Source organism: Bufo gargarizans, chromosome 3 (assembly GCF_014858855.1).
Source record: "Bufo gargarizans isolate SCDJY-AF-19 chromosome 3, ASM1485885v1, whole genome shotgun sequence".
Classification (NCBI taxonomy): Eukaryota; Metazoa; Chordata; class Amphibia; order Anura; family Bufonidae; genus Bufo; species Bufo gargarizans.
This window is the reverse complement of record NC_058082.1, coordinates 239,734,431-239,762,081: the sequence shown is the minus strand read 5'-3', so window position 1 is coordinate 239,762,081 and position 27,651 is coordinate 239,734,431. Positions and strand designations below refer to the sequence as shown.

The 27,651-nt window shown below is 41.8% G+C and overlaps 1 protein-coding gene across 6 annotated transcripts in view; it reads left to right on the top strand.

The window, feature by feature from the left end:
• DMD (dystrophin) overlaps positions 1-27,651 on the top strand; it is a 3,186,583-nt gene that overhangs the window by 1,629,411 nt on the left and 1,529,521 nt on the right. For all 6 annotated transcript variants that reach the window (XM_044284724.1, XM_044284721.1, XM_044284723.1 and 3 more), the window contains one exon: positions 12,829-13,001. In XM_044284724.1, coding sequence (XP_044140659.1) covers positions 12,829-13,001 — 173 coding nt within the window. The remainder of the gene's footprint in view (positions 1-12,828; positions 13,002-27,651) is intronic.

The following is a 27,651-nucleotide window of genomic DNA, read 5'->3' as shown; positions in this document are numbered from 1 at the left end:
CACCAGACTGCAAAACACCTACCCCTTGGCAAGGGAGATTTCCGCAAGGGTGTTCTCTGTGGAACAGTTGCGGTCCTCTTTGGTGTGGCCCGCCTTCTCCCTTTTGCCTCCCTGTTGCCTCTTCCAACCTGTTGTGATGCTGTAGATCCCTTCCCCTCTGTACTGATGTCCTTGCTCGGCTTGCCACCTTCCCAGGTTGGGTCAGTGACTTCATTGTCCAGCACCTCCTTTTCCACTTCCTCACTCTGGTCATCCTCCTGACTTGTTGACCTAACAACATCCTTAGTTATTGACAACTGTGCCTCATCCTCATCATCAACCTCTTGAGACACTAATTGCCGTTGACTTATTGGCAATGGTGTCTCATCATCATCATCCACGTTGTGAAACACTAATTGCCGTTCGCCATCATCATCTTCTTGTGACTGTGGATGCTCAAGAGTTTGGGAATCAGGGCACAAGATCTCATGTCCCTCTTCAAGCGGGCTTGTCGAAAGGCCCAAATGAAGGAATGGCACTGAAAAGAGCTCCTCGGAATATCCAAGTGTGAGATCACTTGTTTGGCAAGACTCTCCATGGTGGGAGGAAGGAGGATCAGGGTGAGGATTGTGTTGACCAGACTCTTGGCTACTGAGACTGAACTTGGTGGAAGATAGGGTGGTGCTTAACCAATTGGAACCTTTTATCTGCTGCAATTGAACTGACGACCTGGTCGCACTGGTCTGAGTTCAAGAGCATTGTCCTGTGCTGCCCTGCAAACTGGGACATGAAGCTTGGTATCAACGCGCCCAGGGTCACGGCCTCTGAGTGCCCCCTTAGCATCACGGCCACGTCCTTGACCCTTACTGCTTGCCTTCTTCATATTAAATGTTATATATTCTTGAAAGTATGTCACACGTACAGTAGCGTAGGATTTGTAAGTGTATGCGCAAATTTTTTTTAAAAAGGATTTGAGATGTGGAAACGTCACACAGGATATATACCGCAGATAATATTGCTGATGTCAGCAGCTGATAATATAAAATTACAGGTAATGTCACAGGTATTTGGGATGTGGAAACGTTACACAGGAGAAATACCGCAGATAATGTCGCTGATGTCAGCAGCGGCTAATAAAAAATTACAGGAAATGTCACAGGTATTTGGGATGTGGAATCATTACATAGGAGATGTACCCCAGGTAATGTCGCTGTCCGCAGCGGACACCGTCTACGGAAAAAGTACACTGGATGTCACTGATATTTTTAGGCTGCACACACGTTACACAGGAGATGCAGCGCAGATAATGTCGCTGTCACCAGCGCCAAAAAAATTACATTGAATGTCACTGATATTTCAGATACGCAAACCTAATACAGGAGATGTAGCACAGGTCATGTAACTGTCCGCAGCAGACACCGTCTACTGAAAAAGTACACTGGATGTCACAGATATTTTTAGGCTGCGCATACGTTACACGGGAGATATAGCGCAGATAATGTCACTGTCTGCAGCGACCTAACTATTGCATGCTATTTAGCGCAGGATGCGCTAAAAATAGATATTGCTGCCACACACAACAATAGTCCTTAAAAGGACTTTTGCGTCTGTAAAGTTTTTGCAATTTAGTACAGGTTGCGCTAAAAATATATATTGCTGCTGCCACACACAACAATAGTTCTGGGACTTTTGGGTCTCTGACAAGTTTTTCTACTGAAAAAAAATATATATTCACTCTCTACACTATCTTTCTCTTCTTCAGCATTGCTCTCCCTAACTAACACTGAGCCGAACATATAGCACCCGATGACGCGTTCCGGCCAGCCAATCACTGTAATGCCAGTAACCAACATGGCTAGAGCATTACAGTAAAGGGCAATACTTACCTGCACGTTTATTGGCTGCGTAGCAGCCAAGAAATGGCTGGGGAGGAGACTTGAGCATTGCGCTTGAGCACATGCTGTATTCAGCCAAATGCCGCCGTGTGCCCAGCATTGAGATGAACACTACTACATACTTATAGCAGAAGTTATAGAGGGTTATAATTTAAGGGTTATAATTTGACATTTATTGTTGTAAAATGAATTGGAAAAAGTTGAACTTGATGGATCTTTGTCATATTTTGATCTACATTCCTTATATAACTTTTCATTATACGCCTGACCTAATACCTAATAAATAAATCAGACAATATCTGGCAAACAGAAAAATGATACAATGACTGCTTTATTTAGATTGAGGTTGTTCATCTGGGTGATTCAGGCAAAGAATAGGTGCAACTGAAACCTCTTCATCCAATTATGACTTCCTTAACTCACTACTGTGCTTCATTTCTAAACACATTTTTTCCTCAGAATTCCCTATACTTTCAAATAATCATGTGTTCAGTCATTCAGTCATCCCATTGATTGAGTACTTTCCACAGGTAATCTGTCAGCTGACGGTTATGCAGGGGGCACATGGGAATAGATTTTATACAAGGTGTTGTCCTTTGTCAGCAAAAGACAAATTTGAGAAGGAGAGAATGAACTGAACTGTGAGTCTGTAATACTACAATTTCTCTTCTACAAGAGCATGGAGATGGATCCTTTCCCTAAAGGCTGGTGTCACTCCAGTTGCTAATGAGTTTCTTTAATCTTTTTTTCTTAGAAATGAAAGTTGTATGCTCTTTTCTTAACCAGGTTATATAGTTTCCCTTGGCACTTTCATGCTTAAAATAGCTTGTAGCTCTTTTTTCACTTCTTTATGTAGAATAAATTATTATTTGTTTACCAATACAATCCTGTTGACAATAATGCAAATTATTTGAAGAAAAAAAAGTGTTAAGCGATGGAAAGAATTCGAAGTGGAATTTGGTCCAAAGTTTTGGGAAACTTCAATTTGTAACTAAGCTTAATTTTCTTGCGCTTCATGGTAATGAATCAGTTTTACCTAAAATGCCAATCTAATCCACAGGTAGCCCTGTGATGTCACAGCCCTAAAAAACCCTCATCCCACGTGGTCTCCACCAATGTCTTGTGAGCTGAGCATAGGAAGAGATGGGGCAAGTGCTCATGTACAGTGTTGCTGCCAAGTGTTTTAAAAAATGTGTATTACGTTCTAGTGCACTGACATTCAGAGTTAATCAATTATTTTAGTGATACAGTTACTGTGCCTCAGTATTAAAGGAAGGTGTAATATATTGCTGTGTGCATCAAGTTCTAGTGTACTGATTTTCAGAGTTAATCTGTTATTTCAGTAATACAGTTAGGCTAGGTTCACACCTGAGCGTTTTACATTGCGTTCCTACGCGCTGTAAAACGCACAACAGGCAAAAAACAATGTTTCCCTATGGGCATGGTTCTCACCTGAGCATTTTACAGTGCGTACGAACGCGCTGTAAAACTCCCTACGCCCCAAGAAGTACAGGAGCATCTTTGGGGCGTATTGTCACGCATTCCCGCCCATAGACTTCAGCGGGAACGCGCCTAAATGGGAGTTTGCTTGTTTCCGCCCATTAAAAACGCTGATACAAATGCCCGATAAAAACGCCTGTAAAAAGCGCTTATTGAATACGCTCAGGTGTGAACCCAGCCTTAGTGTGCCTCAGTATTAAAGGCAGGTGTAATATATCACCATGTGCATTCTATTCTATTGCATCTACATTCAGAGTTATTCTGTTATTTTAGTGATACATTTGCAGTACATTATGGGCAAGAGACAGTTGCCTGGGCCCTCCAAAGGAACAGGCAGTGACAAAAATGTTGCTGTAGCCAGCACAAGTAGCAGCAAAATACGGGGTGGCAGCAGCAATGGGCTAGAGCGGCCACTATCATCCAGCGATCGTGTTTTGACCAACAATCCTGCTGTACTGGAATATTTGACTCTCTTTTCAACATCATCTCAAGTGACTACAGATACACACAGCTAGGAATCCGTGGGTTCCTCTGACAGCACACTTAGTTGGAATGGCCCAGAAACTGCCTCTATGCTCTCACATTTCCTTAACCTGCCTCTTGCTTTTTCTGCTCCTGCTAGCCAAATAATTATAGCCACCGCGTCTGCTCTGCTTCTCAGCATCAATGAGCTTTGTGAAGACTGTCAGCAGTTACAGGCCAGCCCAGACTTGGAGGAGAGGTCCTGCGGACTCCTTTAGACGTGCAACTACTGATGATGACATTTAGATGGGAGCACATGTTGTGAGAGGTCAGGGGCATGTTCAAGAGACAAGTGAGGGTGCAAAAACAAGATTTAATTCTGTTCAAAAATAGATTTACTGTATAAAACTTAAAGCAAATATGTTACCTGCTTTTAGCATTTAAGCTTTCAACATTGCCATGTTCAGTAAAGTACCTTATTTTCTGTAGTGGTCATCATTTCGATAAAAAAGCTTTTTTCTGATATGCAAATGAAGCTCCAAGGTGCCCAGAGGGGCGTTTTTTTCCCCTCTCTGGAGCCCAGTAACGCCCCCCCCTCCCCTGCAGTGGCCAGCCCGCCATAATTTGAATCCCAAGAACGCCTCCTGATCCTGAAATAACCTCCCACAGCACCGGCAAACGGTTCCGCCCCCTCGCCATGTCATCTTCTTTCTTATTCCTGTCGGCCGCCAGAAATCTCGCTCAGGCGTAGTACCGCCTGCGCGATCATCAAGCTCCTGAGGGCAACAGCCTCAAAAGTCTCACTGGGCATGCGCCGAGCCCAGTGATGTAATCTGAGCGCTGTTGCCTCAGAAGATTCAAATTAAGGTGGGCTGGGCACTGCAAGGGGGCGTTACTGGGCTCCAGAGAGGGGGAAAAAAACGCCCCTCTTGGCACCTTGGAGCTTCATTAGCATATCAGAAAAAGAGCTTTTTTTTTATCAAAATGACAAAACGAAATAAAGTAAGAAGACCACTACAGGAAATAAGGTACTTTAATGAACATGGCAATGTTGAAAGCTTAAAATGCTAAAAGCAGGTGACAGATAAAAATAATAGACACATTGGGTATCGCCTGCTCTATAAAAATATCACATGATATGCCCCCTCAGGTGAATGCTGTAAAAAAAAGTGTAATACCAAGCGATCAAAAAGTCTTATGTACCCTAAAATGGTACTAATGAGTAACATCGCTTCATCCTGCAAATGATGAGCCCCTACAGAAGACAATCATTCAAAAAAATAGAAACCATATGGCACCTGCAAACCAATCTATCAAAATCTGTGCTGCAAAAGCCATATGGCACTCCTTCCATTCTGAGTTATGCCATATGCCCCCACAGCAGTTTACCACTACATATTGGGTGCTGCCATATTCAGGAGAAAATGGGTAACACATTATTGGGTCCTTTTTTTCTGTTACCCCTTGTGAAAATGAAAAATTTGGGGCTAAAGCAACATTTTATTGGAAGGAATGAAACTTTGCATTTCCAAATTCCATAAAATGCTTAGGGGGCAAAGTGCTCAGTACCCCCTTAATATATTCTTTGAAATGTGTAATTTCCAAAATGTGGTCACTTTTTGAAAGTTTTCACTGTAAGTCAGGGTCTCTTCAATTACAAAATGGTGCCTAAAAACCATTCTAGAAAAATCTGCCTCCAAAATCCATATGGCGCTCCTTTCCTTCTGCTACTGCCATGTACCCATAGAGCAGTTTCCTACCACATATGGGGTATTTCTGTAAACTGCAGAATCAGAGTAATGCATATTGAGGTTTATTTTGCAGTTAACCCTTGCTCTGTTGCAATTAAAAATCGATTAACATGAAAATTCTGTATAAAAAAAAAACATTTTGAAATTTCGCCTCCATTTTTCTTTAATTCTTGTGGAACACCTAAAGGGCTGACAAAGTTTGTAACATCAGTTTTTAATAATTTGAGGGGTGTATCTGAATTGGTGCTTAAAAAAATGGTTTTGGAGATTTTGTTGAAAATTTTAAAAATGACTTCTAAGCCTTCTAATGTCCTTAAAAAATGAAATGGCATTTATAAAATGATGCCAACATAAAGTAGACATATGGGAAATGGTGACTGATAACTATTTTATGAGGCATTACAATCTGTCTTAAAGGTAGAGAAATTCTAATTTAGAAAATGTTGAATATTTCCAAATTTTGGGTAAATTTGGGATTTTCTAAAAATAAATAAAGGAAAAATATATTGACCTAAATTTACCACTGTCATGAAGTACAATGTGTCATGGAAAAACATTCTCAGAATGGCCTGGATAAGTAAAAGTGTTCCAAAGTTATTACAACATAAAGTGACACATGTCCGAATTGCAAAAAATGGCCTAAGCAGGATGGTGAAAAGTGGCCCGGGGTAGAAAGGGTTAAATGCCATCGGCAGTGTGGGAATTTTTCCCCAAGTCACTGGGGGATGTTAGCGTGGCAGTATGCAGAATGTGTGGGCAATGTTGGCATGACTTGATCATTTAAAAGGAACTCCATCATGGCAACCCTGCTGATCAGTTGTTTGAAGGTCTGTGGTTCTTGTGCAAGTGCTGTGACCTCTTCATTTTCACATAGGGGACGATAATACAGAATATTGCAGCTTCACCCAATTAAAGTGAATTGGACAAAGCTGCAATACCATGTATCGTAGATGCAAATAGACCGTGTGCAGGTAGATGGGCCCATGTTAACAATGAAAAAGCACAGCGGTCACATGAGAACTGTGGCCCCTTCAAAATACTGATTAGCGTATGTACTGAGAGGTGAACCCCAACAATCTGATATTTTCCAACAATCTTTCCCAGATAGGCCTTTGATATTCTGATCCCAATAAACTACTTTAACTCAATCTCAATGCTTATGTGATACTCTATATAATAAAAATAGAGCTCTGACTCATATAAAGATATAGTAAGAAATTAATATTAGCCCTATTAAAAGCTGAGTTCAAGAATAGGCATTTACTTTAATTACACTGTCTAATGGTAGTCAACATTAGTCCAAAATAAACTCTGTTTTGCATTAAATATCTAGGATTCTGCTTTGTTCCTCTTAATTGCTACATACTGCAGCTCTGCTTGTACAGATTGGTTGCTGTATTTCAGAATAAGCCTGATACAAGCTCTCCACAAAGTCAATGTGTGGAGAATGCATTTATAATGCAGCAAGAAAAGAGTGATTATGAAGGAGGACCTCAATACGCCCAACATGTATCACTTTTTTACTTTATTTATAAGAATTGTCTATAGCAGACTACAACCCATAATGATGGGTTTTACTATAGTTATTGGTGATGTTAAAATTATTTTAATTCATTATCATTACTTTTTTCCCCAAATTTGTATTACTGTTTTACATATTAAAGGAGAAAATGAGGATATCATTTGTCCTAATTCTATGTCAACAGTGGTCTTTATATTATTTAGTTAATAGAATAACCTTTGCTTTCGAGCAATTACAAGGAAACAAGTGACATGTTTTGATTTATTGCTTTTAAGACCTATTCATTAATTCCCATTGTCAGATGCTCAGATCCCATAATAAATATTTTCATCTATATTGTTCATTCTCTGAGGCATTAAAATAAATGGTATTAAGTGAGTGCTGTGGGGCAATCATGCACAGAAAAATGCATTGAGCCAACTGTCTTCCATGCTGCAAGCTTTCAATTTGTTTGTGTCAGTATTCTGTGTCACCCTCATGGTCACTGGCAGCTAAGAAAATTGTTATCCTGAACCATATATATTGGCCCAAAGGGCAGAAAAATGTGTCACAGTAAATAATCACAATCTTTATACAACTATTTCTGGGAGATAGTAAGCATAGAACTACTAAAATTAGCTACTAAGGGAGATTGTACATTTCTATTAAAGGCCCTCAGCCTGCCATAATCCAACACAATGTCTTTATTGGAAAGGGTTTAGGTGCAGAGGTGTAAAAAATTTAATTTTATTACAGTATTATCTTTTTCATGAGAAATGTTGTTTAGCTAAACTGAGATTTATGAGCTGGCCATTGAAAAAATGAATGAAAATCAATAGGAATCAAATTCAGCATTTACTGCTTGTCGCTATAACGTTGATACTTTTTTGTAACGTGACTCTTACTGTTCTCTGTGTTTATATGTGTCATGCCATATATAGAAATGTATAAAATTACAGAACTAGGTTTTTATAGGCCTCCAAACCTTATACATTTACAAATTACAGAATTATCTTGACAGTATGCAATAATTTGTGTAGGTTTCTATAGTGAGGTATTCTATGTGTGGTTCAATTACTGAGGCATTCAATTAGTTGTAGTTAAGTTAGAAATACCCCAAAATAATGATGCAGGTAGGTGTGACAGCACACTACACCAGACATACACTGTAAACACTCACTCCTTCTTGACCAGGCCTATGCTTGATTCACCATGGGTCATTACAGAGGGCTTCCCCCAGAGTATACAAAACTGGATACAATACCCCTAACCTGATGGCATTCCTATCTATGCTAGGTATATTCCCATCCACTGTGTATCAACTGAAGCTAAGCCAATACACTGTCGCACATATAGTTGACTGTGCTCATATATATATATATATATATATATATATATATATATATATATATACACACACTCACCTAAAGAACAATTAGGAACACCTGTTCTATTTCTAATTAATGTGATTATCTAGTCAACCAATCACATGGCTGTTGCTTCAATGCATGTAGGGTTGTGGCCCTGGTCAAGACAATCTCCTGAACTCCAAACTGCATGTCAGAATGGGAAAGAAAGGTGGGCTATAACAGCAGAAGACCCCACCGGGTACCACTCATCTCCACTACAAATAGGAAAAAAGAGGCTACAATTTGCACAAGCTCACCAAAATTGGACTGTTGAAGACTGGAAAAATGTTGCCTGGTCTGATGAGTCTCGATTTCTGGTGAGACATTCAAATGGTAGAGTCCAAATTTGGCGTAAACAGAATGAGAACATGTATCCATCATTCATTGTTACCACTGTGCAGGCTGGTGGTGGTGGTGTAATGGTGTGGGGGATGTTTTCTGGGCACACTTTAGGCCCCTTAGTGCCAATTGGCCATCGTTTAAATGCCATGGGCTGCCTGAGCATTGTTTCTGACCATGTCCATTCCTTCATGACCACCATGTACCAATCCTCTGATGGCTACTTCCAGCAGGATAATGCACCATGTCACAAAGCTCGAATCATTTCAAATTGGTTTCTTGAACATGACAATGAGTTCACTGTACTAAAATGGCCCCCACAGTCACCAGATCACAACCCAATAGAGAATCTTTGGGATGTGGTGGAACGGGAGCTTCGTGCCCTGGATGTGCATCCCTCAAATCTCCATCAACTGCAAGATGCTATCCTATCAATATGGGCCAACATTTCTAAAGAATGCTATCAGCACCTTGTTGAATCAATGCCACGTAGAATTAAGGCAGTTCTGAAGGCAAAAGGGGGTCCAACACCGTATTAGTATGGTGTTCCTAATAATTCTTTAGGTGAGTGTATATGAAACGGAAAACACAATACAGGACACAGCACCTATTAAATGTAATGTTTTAAAATGATTTAACAAAAGTACATACAAGTTACAGATACAGAAGAACATTACAAAGGGAGGTAAAACAAAAGGTATTACATAAAAAACTAACATCCCTAAAAGATGTGGGGTCTGGTATTAATCTACAATGAAAGAACGCAAAATCATGGCTCTTACCATAAAATCTTCCTTTATTTCATTGTCCACAACACAGCAGGATGGGAGAATAGTGCAGGAGAGCAGTCGGCCTAGGGCCGTTTTGCGTCAACTGATGCTTCCTTTTATCAAATGCTCACCTGCAAACTTCCTTACATAAGAATGTCATTTACAATTTGCATTACAAATACAAATAGATACAGGTGATCAGTTTATAAAAAAAAAAAGGAGATAAGTCATTATGATCATTGAGGTCCTAAGGCATCTGGTTTTACAATCCAATTTGCTGTTTATCTTAAAAGGACACCATGTCTATCTTTACCATTGTTAGGTGGAAAAAAATCTGCTCCAATCCTGTAAAAGTCAAACAATTAATGTCATTATTATGAACATCTCTTATATTATTAATTAACTGGGTACATCCTTTGTCCGGGAAAGGGGGGGGGGGGCAGTGCCATGGGGACAGTGCCGACTGTGAACTTTCTCTTGCTCTTGGATTGTGGTTCTGGTATTCCTGCCAGTGGAGCTTGGCATTCATTTTTTGTAGTCCCTTATCCAGGGAGCTGTAGCTCAATGTTATAGCATAGCTCCACACTCAAAGATTCTCCCCCACATTTTTTTAACCTTTCCTGGGCAAACACACCATATATTTAGTTTCTCAACAGACAATGTGTCATATTTATGTTTGACCTTGACGCGGTTGCCATGCAGACTGGTTGCCGGTGGCAACGTGTTGTTGGCAGTTTGCATGTGCACTTCCCCTTTAAGATTTGCCTCCCTGCTGTTTGTTGAGCAAGGGTTTAATTTTCTGCTAGTGGGCATTAAGGTGTTTCCTGGGTGTGGCCGCAAGCTTGATATAAACCTGTGGCTTGCTGGCTGGGTGCAGTTGTATTACAGCCTTGCTTGGTGTTGGAGCTTTGCTCCTTGCCTGGGTGTTTCTGCCTTAAATTGTCCTCCCTTATGTACCCTCCATGTACCTTTATATGTTCTGGGTGTGTGTAGCGTTTTGTTGGTTGTAACAGGCAGCACTGCATATAGACTAATGGTTAACCCCTCCAGGAAACCAGCCCCCTCACGGAGGTATCAACATACCAGGTGACGTATAGCATACATGCAGGGACCAACACCAGCAACAGCCCAGACATGTTACATGTCTGGGCTGTTGCTGGTGTTGGTCCCTGCATGTATGCTATACGTCACCTGGTATGTTGATACCTCCGTGAGGGGGCTGGTTTCCTGGAGGGGTTAACCATTAGTCTATATGCAGTGCTGCCTGGGGCTGCCGTGCTCCTTGCGGCATGGGGTCCAGGCAGTATCCGGAGTGCTGGATACCTGTGTGTGTGTTGTCTGTATGGTGTCCTGTTTGGTGTGTGGGCACCTGTACTTATGCACGGGTTCCAGTCGTGGTGGCAGTGGCAGGTAAGTGAGTTTTCCGGTGTTATTACCTGCCAATCTAGATGCTGCATATGGTCATTTCCCTTCCACCTGTTACTACGCAGCTGGAGACTCCAGTTCGTCTGAGTCAATGAGGAACCGGTTGTCTCCTATTCCTGACCCCTATGCCAGGGGCCGTCAGGGTCAGCAGCATCCAGGTTGCAGTGCATGAGCCCTCCCATCTTCAGGGTTTGCTCATGCGGTCAGGAGATCAGGGTCAGGATTAGGGCGGCTTTATGTTGTGGCCTGTTCCCTTTTCATTGTTGTTAAGAGTTCCCATTATACGGTGGGGGGTTTCCCCCACTCCCCACCGTGACACAATGTTATCAGATGTGTCCTGCCTTCCAGCCAATCCATTTATTGGCTGGAGCTAAATGGCTTCAGGCTCATTTTCAGTCTTCTCAAACAATGGCAAGATGAAGCCTAACAATCCCATAATCATCCACTCTCCATGCCCAGTTTCACAGAAGGAAAGTGAGGCGATAAACCAGTAGGATGTTTTCAACTGGCGAGCACACCACAATTTAGCCATTAACTCTTTGAAACATTATGCATGTGCATAAGGAACACAAAAATGTCATATGTTTGTCACAGTAGGCATGGCCTCATGGTCAATTTTCCAAAGCCAGGAGTGCATTCAAGAAAAGAAGAAAAGTAGTATTGATCCTTAATACATTCTCTCCTTCATGGGACCATACCCTTACTGTTTAGCATTCTATTTAGTGGTAAGCCAACCAAAGTGAACAAGAATGCATATGTATTTTGGCTTCTCAAGGTCTGAAAATATTTCTGCAAGTGTCACACAGTCTTCAATAAACCACAAAGATCCAGCAAAGTCATCTACTGGCATTAAAGAATGTTATTAATAATAGCCTTCTGCCTGGCAAACAGCATGGAAAAAGAGGTGTAAGCACCTTTTTCATACTAATTTAAATACTACACGAGAAGAACACTTACAAATAGTAAAAGTATTAACACAATGTATGCTGAGATGTGTTCATGGTATCTATTTATAGACCACACATGTTCTGCAGAGGTTTTCTTTTTGTATATATTTGTCAGGTATAAATCATGTTATTTTAATGTAATACTGCAAAAACGCTTAAGTATGCTTCAGTACAATGAAAGCTAAAGGCAGTTGTCTGCAACTATATGCCATATATTTCAGTGTGTTTGTCTCTTTCTTGTGGGGGGAGAGGGGGAGCTTCACCCGTGCAGCTATAACTTTGGTTGTGAAATTTGTGGAGAAGATTCAGCGTAACTAGAAATTCATTTAAACCTATGTTCATTCTAGGCTTAGGAGTCCCTGTTGGCAGTTCTATTGAGTGATTGACAGACTTTCCTCCAGAAGTGGACATGCAGTGAGAACAGTCTTTGCAGTCACTCAATAGGACTGCCATGAATCTTAAGCCCAGAACATGTAGAGGTTTAAATTAGTCAATTACCAATTATATGAAATCTTTTCCCACAAGTTATATGTCAATTAGCATATGTTGCTCTATGAAACATTGTCCATAGATTGAATTACATTTTTTAATGGCTTCCCTTTAAAGGACCCTTTTGCACCATATATTTTGGAGATTTTCAGTCTGAAGGGCTATTTGATGAATCAATACAATAGAAAACTCAGTTTTTAGGACCAGGGAATATATTTAAGTTTTATCACTTATTTATTTATAAACATCAGTCCAGGAGCTACCTGGCAGCATGTAGAACTTTATTAAACACTTTATATGTAGTTACAGAATAAAATTGATTTGTTGGCTATTTTATTTTTCCACTATTTTGTTGTTTTAGAATGCAAAAGAAATCCTAGGGAGACTTTCAGGTCAAATCGGGTTTACTCAAAGCAGAAAGAAAACAGTTCTCCAATCAGCTACACCAAAAGAAAATGAGAAGATTCAACAAAAACTGGCAGAGCTTTCCTTCCAGTGGGAAAACATCAACAAGCTCTACAGAGATCGTCAAGAGTAAGTTTTTCACTCATTATTAGACTGCCAGCTTTTAGCACTCGTGAGCTCTCATTATAAATAGTGTTGAGCGCGAATATTCAAATATCGATTTTTTTTTTGCGAATATCGTCACTTCGCTAATTCGCGAATATTTTGAATATAGTGCTATAAATTCGATATTTTCAATATTCTTTTTTTTTTTTTATTGTTATATTTTTTTCTTTCCCACTTCCCTAAAGTTGTTCTTACCTGTCCTTTGGATTCCTGGCTTCATTGCTGCTCCAGTCAGTGCCCGTTGCCGCTTCTGCCAACTTCCGTGCTCATGGAGCGTCCCCATCACCATGGGAACGTAGATTATTTCAAGTTATAATAATCGAATTGCGATTTCAACCTAGCACTGCTATATTCCATATTAGGCTAGAATTAACGAATATGGAATATAGCAGTTAAGTTGAACTTGCAATTCGATTATTTCAAGTTATAATAATCAAATTGCGATTTCAACTTAACACTGCTATATTCCATATTCGTTAATTCTAGCCTAATATGGAATATAGCAGTGCTAAGTTGAAATCGCCATGCGATTACTTCGAGTTATATTAATCGCATTGCGATTTCAACTTGGACCTGGTTTACTATGGTTGGCTTGGTAGAATTAGCGAATATGACGAATGTATTCATCATATTCCACAAAACAAAGATAACGAATGTATTCGTCATATTCCACAAAACGAAGATAACAAAGTATTCTCCATCTTCGTTTTAGCTACCTATTCATAATTCATAATTATCGGGTATTCTATTTATTTATTTTTAAAAAAGCAGTAATATAATCGCGAATTAAACTTAGCTGTCTCTATAGTAAATTTTCCTATATGATTGCTAGAATTAGCAAAGGTGATGAATAGGTAGCTAAAACGAAGATGCAGAATACTTTGTTATCTTCGTTTTGTGGAATATAACAAATATATTCGTCATATTCGCTAATTCTACCAAGCCAACCATAGTAAACCAGGTCCAAGTTGAAATCGCAATGCGATTATTATAACTTGAATGAATCGAATTTCGATTTCAGCTTCGCACTGCTATATTCCATATTAGGCTAGAATTAACGAATATGGAATATAGCAGTGTTAAGTTGAAATCGCAATTCGATTATTATAACTTGAAATAATCGAATTGCGATTTCAACTTAACTGCTATATTCCATATTCGTTAATTCTAGCCTAATATAGAATATAGCAGTGCTAAGTTGAAATCGCAATTCGATTATTATAACTTGAATTAATCGCATTGCTATTTCAATACGAGAGTAGCCTTTAAGTTAAAATCGCAATACGCGATTATTTAAATCACATATTAATCGCGATAACTAGAATAATTACGAATATTCGATTTCGACGAATATAAAACGAATATCCTATTGAATATTCGCAAATTTCGTCAAAATCGAATATGGCACCTGCCGCTCATCACTAATTATAAATAGCAGGTCCATGCATCATAAATAGCTTACTTGAATACAGGAAGACATCATTCATTTGTCAATCATAATTTATAATAAAAAATAAAAAAAAATAGGTAGATATATTTTGAAGCTGAAAATAAAGTCTATATTGACACATACATCTCATCATAAAAATCATTCTGTTTACTTGCTCTAGGTAAGTGAAATAAAAATCTAAAACCTTGTAACCAATTTCTAGCCGGTTACTCTGCTACTACTCCTTTCAGTTTGTAATCAAATTCAATCAAATACTTACTGCTATCAAAATGAGTGCACCAATTTTTTACAGCAAGTGAGGTTTAACCTTTTAAAGGATAGTCTGCATTGTACAGGGTATTACCATGTCTGAAGTCCCAGCAAATCCACGGGGAAACCTAGTAGCAAGTGTTTGAACAATCTGCAGCTCTCCACAGGTTTCAAAATAATGCAATAGGCATGTTAGGGTATGGCCACACGGTACGGTTGTGGTAAAGTCATGATGTAGTTAGGAAATGCAGAATCTCCTTTTCCAATACTTCAATGGGGAAATAGGTTTTTGAGAAAGACCTGGCACTTTCACAAGTTGTGATGACTGCACCTGATTGACTGAACATAAGGTGTGCCCTGCTACTTGTACCTGCTGAATACATGAGATATACAGTTGAGTAGCCACTTGCAGAATATGTTTTACCACAGCTCAATTCCTATGTCTAACCCCACCAATTGACCATGTCATCTGAGGAGTTAAATGACCTAGATTTGTGTTATCTTTGATCCCATTCATTGCGGCCGGGTGCTGGCTATAACACACAGCTGGCACCTGCCTCAAATGGGGCATGTGCCCCCCTAATGTACTATTACATGACAAGACGCAAAAGGGTTACTAATAGAGTTGAGCGAACACCTAGATGTTCGGGGAGTTCAGCCTAACTTTTAAAAAAAGTTCGTGTTCGGGACCCGAACTTGATCCGGAATTTGACCCGAACCCGAACCCCATTAAAGTTAATAGGGACCCGAACTTCACTTTATTATTTTCCGTTATAACATGGTTATAACAAAAAATAATAGTATTCGCTTTTTCAGATCTGAGTTTTCACGATCGTGAAAACTCAGACCAGACAGTATATTCTAACACAGGGGCGTTCCCATGGTGACAGGGACGCTTCAATTTAGAATGTACTAAGAACTGTGTACATAACTGCCCCCTGCTGCCTGGCAGCACCTGATCTCTTACAGGGAGCGGAGATCCGCACAATTAACCCCTCAGGTGTGGCACCTGAGGGGTTAATTGTGCAGATCTCAGCCCCCTGTAAGAGATCAGGTGCTGCCAGGCAGCAGGGGCCAGACCCCCCTCCCTCCCTAGTATTAAAATCATTGGTGGCCAGTGTGCTCCCCCTCCCTCCCTCCCCAGTATTAAAATCATTGGTGGCCAGTGCGGCCCCCCCACCCCCACCCCTCCTATTAAAATCATTGGTGGTTAGTGTGGCCCCCCTATTAAAATCATTGGTGTCCAGTGTGGCCTCCCCCCACCCCTAATTAAAATTATTGGTGGCAGTGGCCACAGGTTAACAACCCCCCCATCATTGGTGGCAGCGGAGCAGCAGTTCCGATCAGAGTCCCAGTTTAATCGCTGGGGCTCCGATCAGTTACCATGGCAGCCAGGATGCTACTGCAGTCCTGGCTGCCATGGTTACTTAGCACTTTTAGCAGCATTATACTTACGTGCGCTGTCTGTGGCCGGCCAGGCATCCTCCTACTGGTAAGTGACAGGTCTGTGCTATAAGCAATGCGCCGCACAGACCTTTCACTTACCAGTAGGAGGAGCGCCGGCTGGCCACAGACAGCGTATATAAGTATAATGCTGCTAAAAGTGCTAAGTAACCATGGAAGCCAGGACTGCAGTAGCGTCCAGCTGCCATGGTAACTGATCGGAGCACCAGCGGTTAAACTGGGACTCCGATCGGAACTGCCGCTCCGCTGCCACCAATGATGGGGGGAGGGGGGTTGTTAACCAATGATTTTAATTAGGGGGGGAGAGGGGACGCCGCACTGGACACCAATGATTTTAATAGGGGGGCCGCACTAACCACCAATGATTTTAATAGGGGGTGGGGGTGGGGAGCCGCACTGGCCACCAATGATTTTAATACTGGGGAGGGAGGGGGGGCCGCACTGGCCACCAATGATTTTAATACTGGGGAGGGAGGGGGGTCTGGCCTCTGCTGTCTGGCAGCACCCGACCTCTTACAGGGGGCTGAGATCCGCACAATTAACCCCTCAGGTGCCGTTAATTGTGCGGATCACAGCCCCCTGTAAGAGATCAGGTGTTGCCAGGCAGCAGGGGGCTGTTATGTCCACAGTTCTCAGTATATTCTAACTTGAAGCGTCCCCATCACTATGGGAACGCCTCTGTGTTAGAATATACTGTCGGATCTGAGTTTTCACGATCTAACTCAAATCCGATGGTATATTCTAACATAGAGGCGTTCCTATGGTGATGGGGACGCTTCAAGTTAAAATATACCATCGGATTGGAGAAAACTCCGATCCGATGGTATATTAATATTACTCGAACCCAAACTTTTACTGAAATGTTCGGGTTCGAGTGCCGAACACCGTGAAGTTCGGTACGAACCCGAACTCTACAGTTCGGGTTCGCTCAATCCTAGTTAATAATCGAAAGGTTTACAGGTTATAATGCCTTGCTGCTTTGATGTTTCAGAAATGCTGATAAATAGAAACATGTTATGTCTATTCATTTATTGAGAGTTTAGATGTCAGTTGTCTACTTTTCTTCACTCTGCACTGTCATTTGTAACTTGGCTGTCTGGTGCCTTGTGCATTCTCTTTTTAGGCTATATTCATTTCACAATCAGAAATCAAATCTTATTATCCCAAGGGTTCATCTGCAAATTGAAATGCATGTAGCTAATCAAAAAATCTTTTGAATGATTGAACACATTTTGTGTTGTGATTAGTATGCATAGCAAGTATTCCGGAGGGCCTCTATATCTTCCTAGTTTGTGTTTGGGACAGAAAATGGAGACATATTATCTAGCTGTACGTAATGAAAGTCTTGCTTAACTAGAATTTTGGTTCTGATTATCTAGTCCTATGTCTCTAATTTTGTTCTCCCCATATCTGCCTTTGAGGTGCAAAAGTTTTCCACTTTAATAAGACTAACAAATTGGTTCTAGGGTAGGTAGATATTTCTCTAAGATGAACCAATAATGATTATTTGAAAGATACTTGTAAACAAATCTGGCTAAACACAACTTTCAAGGTTCACAATCAAGACAAGCATTAGATATTGAAAACTTCTGCCAACAAGTACTTGATATCTATGAGATACAAAGGTTTGGACTCTAACACCAGAGGTGTCTAGGGTTAATATACTAGGATATTACATTAAAGCTGGTTATATTTGCCAAACTCATTGATTTGGGCAAAAACGGACAGCTATACTGTGCATGAGGGGCCTCCTGACTTTCCCCTATTTGCAGATGATGGTGGAGAGAGGGTAGAGTATGTTGAATTTTAACATGTCCAAACTTTTTGGCTCTTTGGAAGATAAGTCACTGCTAGGGGTGTCTTAAAGCAGCTTTCTCTCGTCTCCCATTCATAACATATTCACAAGCTGAGCCTGCATGCGTATAGATTTGACAGCAGCTCAAACAAGCATTCAATTGACATACATGTTATGTGTATGGTCAGATTTTCATTTGTTGATGACAGGATGTATGTAGGCCAGCTTGAGACTGTAGTATAAATTACTTTATATACTGTGGAATCACAGTCCTATTTCTGAATATCCAAATATTGTATATTAATATTGTAATTAGTGATGAGCGAACTATTGAAAAATTTGATTTGGCTACTTCACCGAATAAAAAAATAAATAAAATTGCTTTGTGAGGAATTACTTCATCAAGAAGTACATTTATTTGTGCTGCTCCTCATCATTGTACTCCTGAGATGCCATGCTCATAGCTGATCATCACATTTTACAGCAATAATACAGTGTAAAATAATTTAAAAAAAATATATAAAATCATACTTATCTCATTTGAAGAGCCGGCTGCCGCCATCTTGATTGAATATCTAGCGTGAAGATCTTGCGAGGCCTGTGATGGCGTCATTTAGATTTCGTGCAAGATCTTCAATCAAGATGGCAGCGGCTGGCTCTTCAAGCCCAAAGGAATGAGGTAAGTATGATTTTTTTTTATTTTTTGCCGCCATTCAGGGAAAAAGGATTTGCTATTATAAAGCACGATGAAATTCGGCTTTGCAATGTATCAAATTTTCATGAAATTTGGATCAAAGTAAACTTTGTAGACTTTGGGGGGCGGAGCCTTGCCACGCTGCTGAATGGCTGATTGAACCTGTGCTCCTCGTCTTATGGCAGCTATTGTAGTTTCATCCTTGAACTCGAGAGGCCTGAACGAGCCATGGAAAAGATCCCAAATCCTCTCTCTTCTTTACAGAGACAGTTTCCATCGCCTTTTTTCAAGAATCACAATTCAAGATGGGTAAGACGCCTAACTTACCACCTAGACAATTCTCTCAATGGTATCATAGCATACATACCTCCACCAGCAGGGGCGTAAGCATTGCTATACGCAAACAACTACCGTTAAAGCATGCTTCCACCATTGCTGATCCGGAAGGTCGCTACTTATTTGTTAAAGGCACAATTGCAGAAATCACAATTACATATATGCTCCCAATAAGGGACAAGTTCAGTGGCTCATTCGGACACTCAAGCTACTAGCATATTTGAAGGAGGGAATTGTTATACTAGGTGGAGATTTCAATCTCCCCCTGGAACCAGAACTAGATTCCTCCTCCAAATGCTCACGGGTATCTCACAAGCTCCCAGGTCATCTTCAGAGAGCATTGAAAGACTTAGGAGTCACAGATGTTTGGAGGACCCTTAAAGGGAACCTGTCACCATGTTTATACATATAAAAGTAAAGGTACCTCCAAACTTTTCTTCTAATACTCTTTAAAGCAATGCGTCCATAATTTTATCTGCACCCGCTGTTCCTAATATTTGGCCCCCAGAACGCTTTCCCGCTGTAATCCTCATTAGCATAATACTTTAGATTTCATCAGAACGTCATAGCCTATTCCCTGCCCCTTATTCATAGAATCTTCAGTAGATCTCGTTCTTTCTTCTTAAATCTCACACAGGCTCTCTCCTCTCTTTTCCTTCCACCAATAAAATAGCTTCTTTTATGTATCCTCCCCCTCACGCCACAACGTCCTAGAAAGTTCCGAACAATCCTGTTCCCCAGCCATAGTAGATCCAGCACTAGAGTTCCTACCTCACAGCGATCCACTGACTACTATTGGGCATGGGGAGTCCGGAAGGAATTTGAGACTGTGCAATTACGTTGGCCTTGACGTATATGACGTGGTTGCGCTCCAAAACCAGCACAACCTCATTTTCAGTATGCAGAGTAATGCGATTGCGCGGGATTACATGGCTGTGGGTGCTTCTAAGGCGGAGATGAAGAAGATTACTCTGGAAAGATATGACTCCTCTTGTCTGTGAGAGGTAAAATATGACTCTTTTGGGCACATTAGCATATATGGCCGGAAATTAAAAAAAGATGATTAGATGGTCAAAAAGGCTGCAGATTGGAGTCTGGATAAGATATATATGACTGGAAACGCATTTATTAATTCTTAGGGCTGAGTTTAATAGGTCAATTAGAGATGACAGGTTCCCTTTAACCCTTCATGCATTGATTACACCTTGTATTTTCAGGCCAAGTTCTCATTCAGTAGATTAGATTACCTTTTTTTATCCACTGCTCATTTTGCACTTGCCACAGGAGAAAACATCGGAAATATTACATTATCCGATCATGCTCTGATATACCTTCATATCCCCCTGAGAGATCTGCCCTGAAGGGAGTGGAACTGGCCCATTAATGATACATTAATAGCCGACCTCTCTCATTTTTTACAAATCACTAGCTCATTAGAGGAATACTTTAGCCTTAATTCCTTAGAACAAATCTCCCCTTCTATTGTGTGGGAAGCTCACAAATCTGTTATCATGGGTGAACTTATCGCTTTAGGATCCAAAATAAAAAAGAAGAGTTCAGCGGCACTTGATGCTTTATTATCTCAAATCTCTAAATTAGAGATCTCATACCAACAAACCAAAGCTTGGGCCAATACCCAAGAACTCTTAAAGCTACGAACTGAGTTAAAGAATTTACTAAATGTCACTTCAGCTAAAGCGCTCCTCCGATCAAAATTTAAAGCATATGCTCATGATGACAGAGGTAAACTCATGTCGGCTATGCTTAAAAAACAACAATCTGACTCCTTTATCACAGCCATCAAAGACTCCAATGGCACACTCCATAGATCCACCCTGGACATCGCAAAAGCCTTTTAAAAACTTCTACACCACTTTGTATAACAGAGAACAGCTATTATTTCCTATCACGGAGGAAGAAACTTCGCAAGTATTATCCTCCATTCAGTTGGGTAAAAGTCCAGGGCCGAAGGGTTTTCTATTCAATATTATAAAACCTTTAAAAGTACCCTAATTCCTCATTTCATAGCTCTATGTAATTCCCTTCTTAATGGAGGTACTTTGCCGAATCAGGCCCATGTTACAGTCATATTTAAGGAGAAAAAAGACCCCTTGGAATGCGGTAACTATCACCCAATATCCCTGCTGAACACTGATGTGAAATGGTGGGCAAAAAGTTTTGCTCAACGTATTCAAACAATCTTTCCTAATATCATTGGTCAAGAACAGGTCGGTTTTGTCTACGGTAGACAGGGGAATGAAAACACGGTACGTTTGATCAGACTTATATCATGGGCACAAAATGCCCATTTACCTCTTGCCCTACTCAGCACCGACGCCGAAAAAGCTTTTGATAGGGTGAGCTGGCAATACATGTCAGCAGTCCTATCTAGCGTTGGCATTCCGATCCAGTTCTTCCAAGCGATCTTTTCCCTCTACTTGACCTCATCGGCAAGAGTAAAAATATATGGCACCGTATCACCCTTTGTTCCGCATACTCAATGGCACACGTTAGGGCTGCCCATTATCCCCTGCCCTTTTCATTATAGTAATGGAAACATTACTCTGTTAAATTAGGCAAGACCCTGAGATACAGGGAGTCTCAGTCGGGGCACATGCCTACTTAACTGCTGCTTTTGTGGATGATCTCCTAATCATGACATCCAACCCATTAACTTTATTCCCTAGACTACTGCCCATATTTAACGACTTCGGAACACTGTCCAACTTTAAAATTAATTATAGTAAATCAGTAGCATTAACTTTCTCTTGCCCTGCCTCCACCATTAATACACTGAAGCAAACCACAAGCAGGACTGCATCTGCTCTACGAAACTGTCCTTAGACCCCAAACTGACTCTTCTTTGGTGCCCATATGACAAATTTACTCTATCCAAACACAACCTACCTACCATGCTCATGACAACGGCCCGCTTGCTCATACCATATCTCTGCAAAAGTGATTGTACCACCCTCCATACCAATATGGATAGATAAGGTTGATCAGCTATATCGCTTTGAAGACACACTCTCAGACTTCCTTTCTAAAAACCTGGGGCCAGTGGAAAGCCTATAGAAGTTTTAATTCATAAGCACATTTTCACTGCTCAATCTACTGCTCATTATATGAGATGCCTCACACCAACTTCTAGTAACCTTTATTTTCCATACCTTGCTAAATGATACCTCACATATGTGATCACTATTCCATTTGTCTCCTACCTAACCACCTTCCACACTATCCTTTGTTCCCCTCCTCCCACTCTTTCCTCCTGTATTCCTGGGCATAACTAGTTTTCATATATTATGACAAGTTAATTGCCTTGGTTATACCCATATTGTAGCTTTCTGGTACTAGGACTGTTTTGCTGTGGTCCTGTGATGAATCTAACAATGCGGGATCAAGGTCCAGAGCACTTTGTGACAGCTCCTAGAACTCTTTATATCATCTTGTTAACCTGTATTACTGTTCTTTATACCGCTTTGATTATACAAATGTGTTGTGTTTTGTATGACATATTTCTTTAATAAAAAGAGAATTGATTAAAAAAAACAAAAAAAAAACACTTTGTGGACTTTGATTAGCTTTATCCTAATTGTAATATTAATGTTTTGAAGCTAAATAATGAAATTAGCCCATTCAGTGAATATACATAGAAGTCTACACCGTATGCTGTTCAAGTAATTTATGTGCCCTTTATGTTCCTCTTTTTCTAATAAAATACTTTTAACATTTTCGGAACTTCCACAATTGTACATCATCAGATTTATCATTGAAATTTAATACAATTAGATTAATAAAAGATAACTCTATAATTTTATTGCATCTCATATATGAATGTAAGGTATCAGTCTGAAGTATTACAATATTTTAGATGTAATCAGCTGCAGGCCCTTGCATATAATATTTTAGAGGGTCAGCTCACCAGCAGGCCCTCACCTACAATGTTTTTCAGGGTCAGCTCAGCTGCAGGCCCTCACATATAATTTTTTAGAGAGTCAGCTCACCAGCAGGATCTCACCTACAATGTCTTACAGGGTCAGCTCACCAGCAGGATCTCGTATATAATGTTTTACAGGGTCAGCTCACCAGCAGGACTTCATATATAATGTTTTACAGGGTCAGCTCACCAGCAGGGCAGCACCTAAAATCTTTTACAGGGTCAGCTTACCAGCAGGCCCTCCCATATAATGTTTTACAGGGTCACCTCCCCAGCAGGCGCTTGCATATAATGCTTTACAGAGTCAGCTCACCAGCAGGCCCGTATCTAAAATCTTTTACAGGGTCAGCTCACCAGCAGGCCCTTGAATATAATGTTTTTTTAGGGCCAGCACACCAGAAGGGCCACACCTAAAATCTTTTACAGGGTCAGCTCACCAGCAGGCCCTCGCATATAATGTTTTACAGGGTCACCTCCCCAGCAGGCGCTTGCATATACTGTTTTACAGGGTCAGCTCACCAGCAGGCCTGCACCTAAAATCTTTTACAGAATCACCTCCCCAGCAGGCGTTTGCATATAATGTTTTACAGGGTCAGCTCACCAGCAGGCCCGCACCTAAAATCTTTTACAGGGTCAGCTCACCAGCAGGACCTTGCATATAATGTTTTTTAGGGTCAGCTCACCAGCAGGGCTACACCTAAAATCATTTACAGGGTCACCTCACCAGTAGGGCCAAGCATATAATCTGTTACAGGGTCAGCTCACCAGCAGGCCCTCGCATATAATGTTTTACAGGGTCAGCTTACCAGCAGGCCCGCACCTAAAATCTTTTACAGGGTCAGCTCACCAGCAGGCCGTCGCATATAATGTTTTGCGGGGTCACGTCCTCAGCAGGCCCTTGCATATAATGTTTTACAGGGTCAGCTCAACAGCAGGCCCGCAACTAAAATCTTTTACAGGGTCAGCTCACCAGCAGGCCCTCGCATATAATGTTTTGCAGGGTCACCTCACCAGCAGGCCCTTGCATATAATGTTTTACAGGGTCACCTACCCAGCAGGTGCTTGAATATATTGTTTTACAGGTTCAGCTCACCAGCAGGACCTCATATATAATGTTTTTCAGGGTCAGCTCACCAGCAGGCCCTCGCATATAATGTTTTACAGGGTCAGCTCACCAGCAGGCCCGCACCTAAAATCTTTTACAGGGTCAGCTCACCAGCAGGTCCACAGCGAAAATATTTTACAGGGTCAGCTCACCAGCAGGCCCGTACCTAAAATCTTTTATAGGGTCAGCTCACCATCAGACCCTCGCATATAATGTTTTGCAGGGTCAGCTCGCCAGCAGGGCTGCACCTAAAATCTTTGACATGGTCAGCTCACTAGCAGGCCCTCGCATATAATGTTTTACGGTGTCAGCTCCCCAGCAGGCCCGCACCTAAAATCTTTGACAGGTTCAGCTCACCGGCAGGCCCTCACCTACAATGTTTTACAGGGTCAGCTCACCAGCAGGCCAGTCTCCCTAACCGCCGGGGGTAGCATACATAGTTATCACGGAGGAATCTCGTTCGTTATGGGAATTAACCAGACAAATCGCTCCACCAACTAAGAACGTTCATGTATCACCACCCTCAGAATCGAGAAAGAGCTATCAATCTGGCAATCCTTTTCGTGTCCGGGCCGGGTGAAGTTTCCTGTGTTGAGTCAAATTAAGCTGCAGGCTGCACTCCTGGTGGTGTCCTTGCATCAATTCCTTAAAGTTTCAGCTTTGCAACCATACTCCTCCCGAACCCAAAGACTTTGGTTTCCCGGAAGCTGCTTGGCGGGACATGGGAATAACGCTGCCAGATCGCCGGTCGTCATTGTTTATGGTCAGAACTATGACGATATCTGATCGTCTTCGAACCTCCGACTTTCCTTTTCGAATAATAAAAACATTCTTGGCAAATGCTTTTGCTTTTGTTAGTCTAGCGCCGGTCCAAGAATTTCACCTCTAGCGGCGCAATATGGATGCCACCGGCTGTCCCTCTTAATCATTGCCCTAGTTCCGAAAACCAACAAAATAGAATCAGAGTCCTATTCCATTATTCCTAGCAGAAGAATTTAGGCGACCTGGCCTGCTTTGAACACTGTACATTTTTTCAATGGTCAGCCTAGCAGCAAGCACTCTCCCATAATTTTTTTTAATGATCAGCTTAGCAGAAGGTCCTCGCATATAATTTTTTAGAGGGTTGAGAGCCCCTTCAGGCCCTTGCATATAATTTTTTAGAGGGTCAGCTCGCCAGCAGGCCCTCACCTACAATTTTTAACAGGGTCAGCTCACTTGCAGGCCCTCACCTAAAATCTTTTACAGAGTCAGCTCACCTACAGGCCCTTGCATATAATATTTTAGAGGGTCAGCTCACCTGCAGGTCCTCATTTACAATTTTTTAGATGGTCAGCTAACCTGTAGGCCTTCATCTAATTATACCTTATAGTTAATTTGCACGCATGCTGCCTTGCTTGGAAGTGGTATCCGTAGCTGTTTCTCTGGTTCCCTCTCCGGAATCAAACCCTGATTCCCCCATTACCCATGGTCACCGTGGTTGGCGCTGAAAATAACATCGAAGGTTGATAGGGAAGACGTCCGAATGGATTGTCACCGTCACGGGGACATGCGATTGGACAGCAAGCCCTCACCCATAATGTTTTAGATAGTCAGATCAGCAGGCCCTTGCTCCAAATGTTTTTGAGGCTCACCAGCAGGCTATCAATCAATTTTTCAAGGCTGTGTAGTGTATGATGCCCTCCTTTATGTGTAACAAAGGGTGCATTGGAGTGCCGATTCCTTGTAATTTTTGGCAGCCCTTTCACTTAGTGCATAGGCTTTATGAGTATAGGAGTCTTACTATCTGAACAATCGTACCACAATGTGAATGAGGCCCTCCTTTATGTGATATATAGGTTGCAGCAGAGTGCCTCTCCTTGTAATTTTTTTGCAGCACTTGCACTTTATATACAAGTAAATATATAGGAAAGAAGGGTTCCTAACAATTGTTCCTCTAAAATACATTTTATCTTTGTGTCACGGCTGAGGATGGGGGAAACCCTCAGCCGTGTGCTGCCAGATGATGTTGTGGCTACTCGGCCATAAGAACAGGATAGGGAGCAGGTCACCTCCTCAAGCATCCCTAACCTGACCCTAACTCCTACCTGCATGGGCCGACCTTTAAGGTAGGAGGACCCATGCGCAGGAACCTCAGAGCCCTGACTTACCCTCCACAGATCCCTGAGCTAGGAGCTGGGTAAGACGACCTACTCCTCCAAGGTACGGAGGAGCGGGAGTCTCAATGGCCAAGCTGTTGGGAAAAGGGGAACTCATACAGTCTTACCGGAATGACAGGCGAACTATTAGTTCCACCAACCTGTCACAGCCTTGCTGACTGGATCCCTGCGCAAACAGGAATCCAGAACCGTAAGCTGCACCAAACACATAGGAAGGTCCCAACAGAACATAGCATACAACATCTACACACAGCAAGACATAAACATAACGACAATATCTTTATGACCACAGGGGTGGCTCTCACTGGCAGGTAGAATAGAAAGGAGGCTGCTCCAGCCAAGCTTGACTGAAGCAACCCTCAGACCTGAACAAACAGTGAGGCTTTATAGGCCAAGAAGCCACACCCCACAGTCGGACACACCCAGTGACACACACACAGACTGGGAAGGGAGTTAACCCTTCCAGCACCACAGAAGGGAAACACACATAAAGGGGAAGTGACCAAACTAAGATCACACTGTGGCTGTTGCCGCAGGCAACGACATGGGTGGCAGCCGTCCTGGGAGACAGCCCGAAGGCCAGAACACTGCCACCACATGTACAACATACCAAACATTGCCACGGGCAGCCACAGTGAAGGGAAAGTGTCAAAGTGCACACCAGAACACAAAGTGCACGGGCAACTGTATGCGGCTCCCAAGGAGTCACGGCCATAACCGTGGCCGTGACACTTTGGTTTTGTGCATATTATTGTCAGTCTGTAAAAGTGGCATACTACTCAGACAACATCGTTCCCAGCAACAACCTGGGAGTCCAAGATACATCCAGACATCCTCCTAATGCAGTTCCCGAACCATTTCGGTCTTTTTTCCATAAATTTCTTACCTTTTCCTATGAACCAGGCACCCTCCCCTCTTCAGAGCAGGGGGTGCCTGGTTTAATGCTCGTGTTCTCCCATTGACTTCCATTATACTCGGGTGCTCGGTAGAGCACCTGAGCATGACGATGTGTTCAGGCGAACACCTGAGCACTTTGGTGCTCGATCATCACTAGTGCTGTTGTTTTTAGGATCCGCTCCACAGTTTGCTCTCAGCCCTGGCCACAGCATGCTTGTTGCTTGTTTTATGCAGCAGTTCCCTAAGAGCCATCAAGTGTCACTTCCTGGGCTTTATGGATTAGGTCGCTGACCTATCCTAGTCCTTCTGTGCATTTATAAGTTGCTTAGCCCACTTTCCAGATGACTCAGTGTCAAGGTCCTTGTGCCCTGCTAAGGTTTCTGGTTTCAGATTGTGTGGAGCACTCGAGCATCCCAATGTGTTCAGCAACCGAGCAACCGAGCCCCGAGCACTATGGTGCTCAATCAACACTAATAACAACTCATCATCTCTACATACTATAAAATTAACTTTTTCATGTCAATTTTG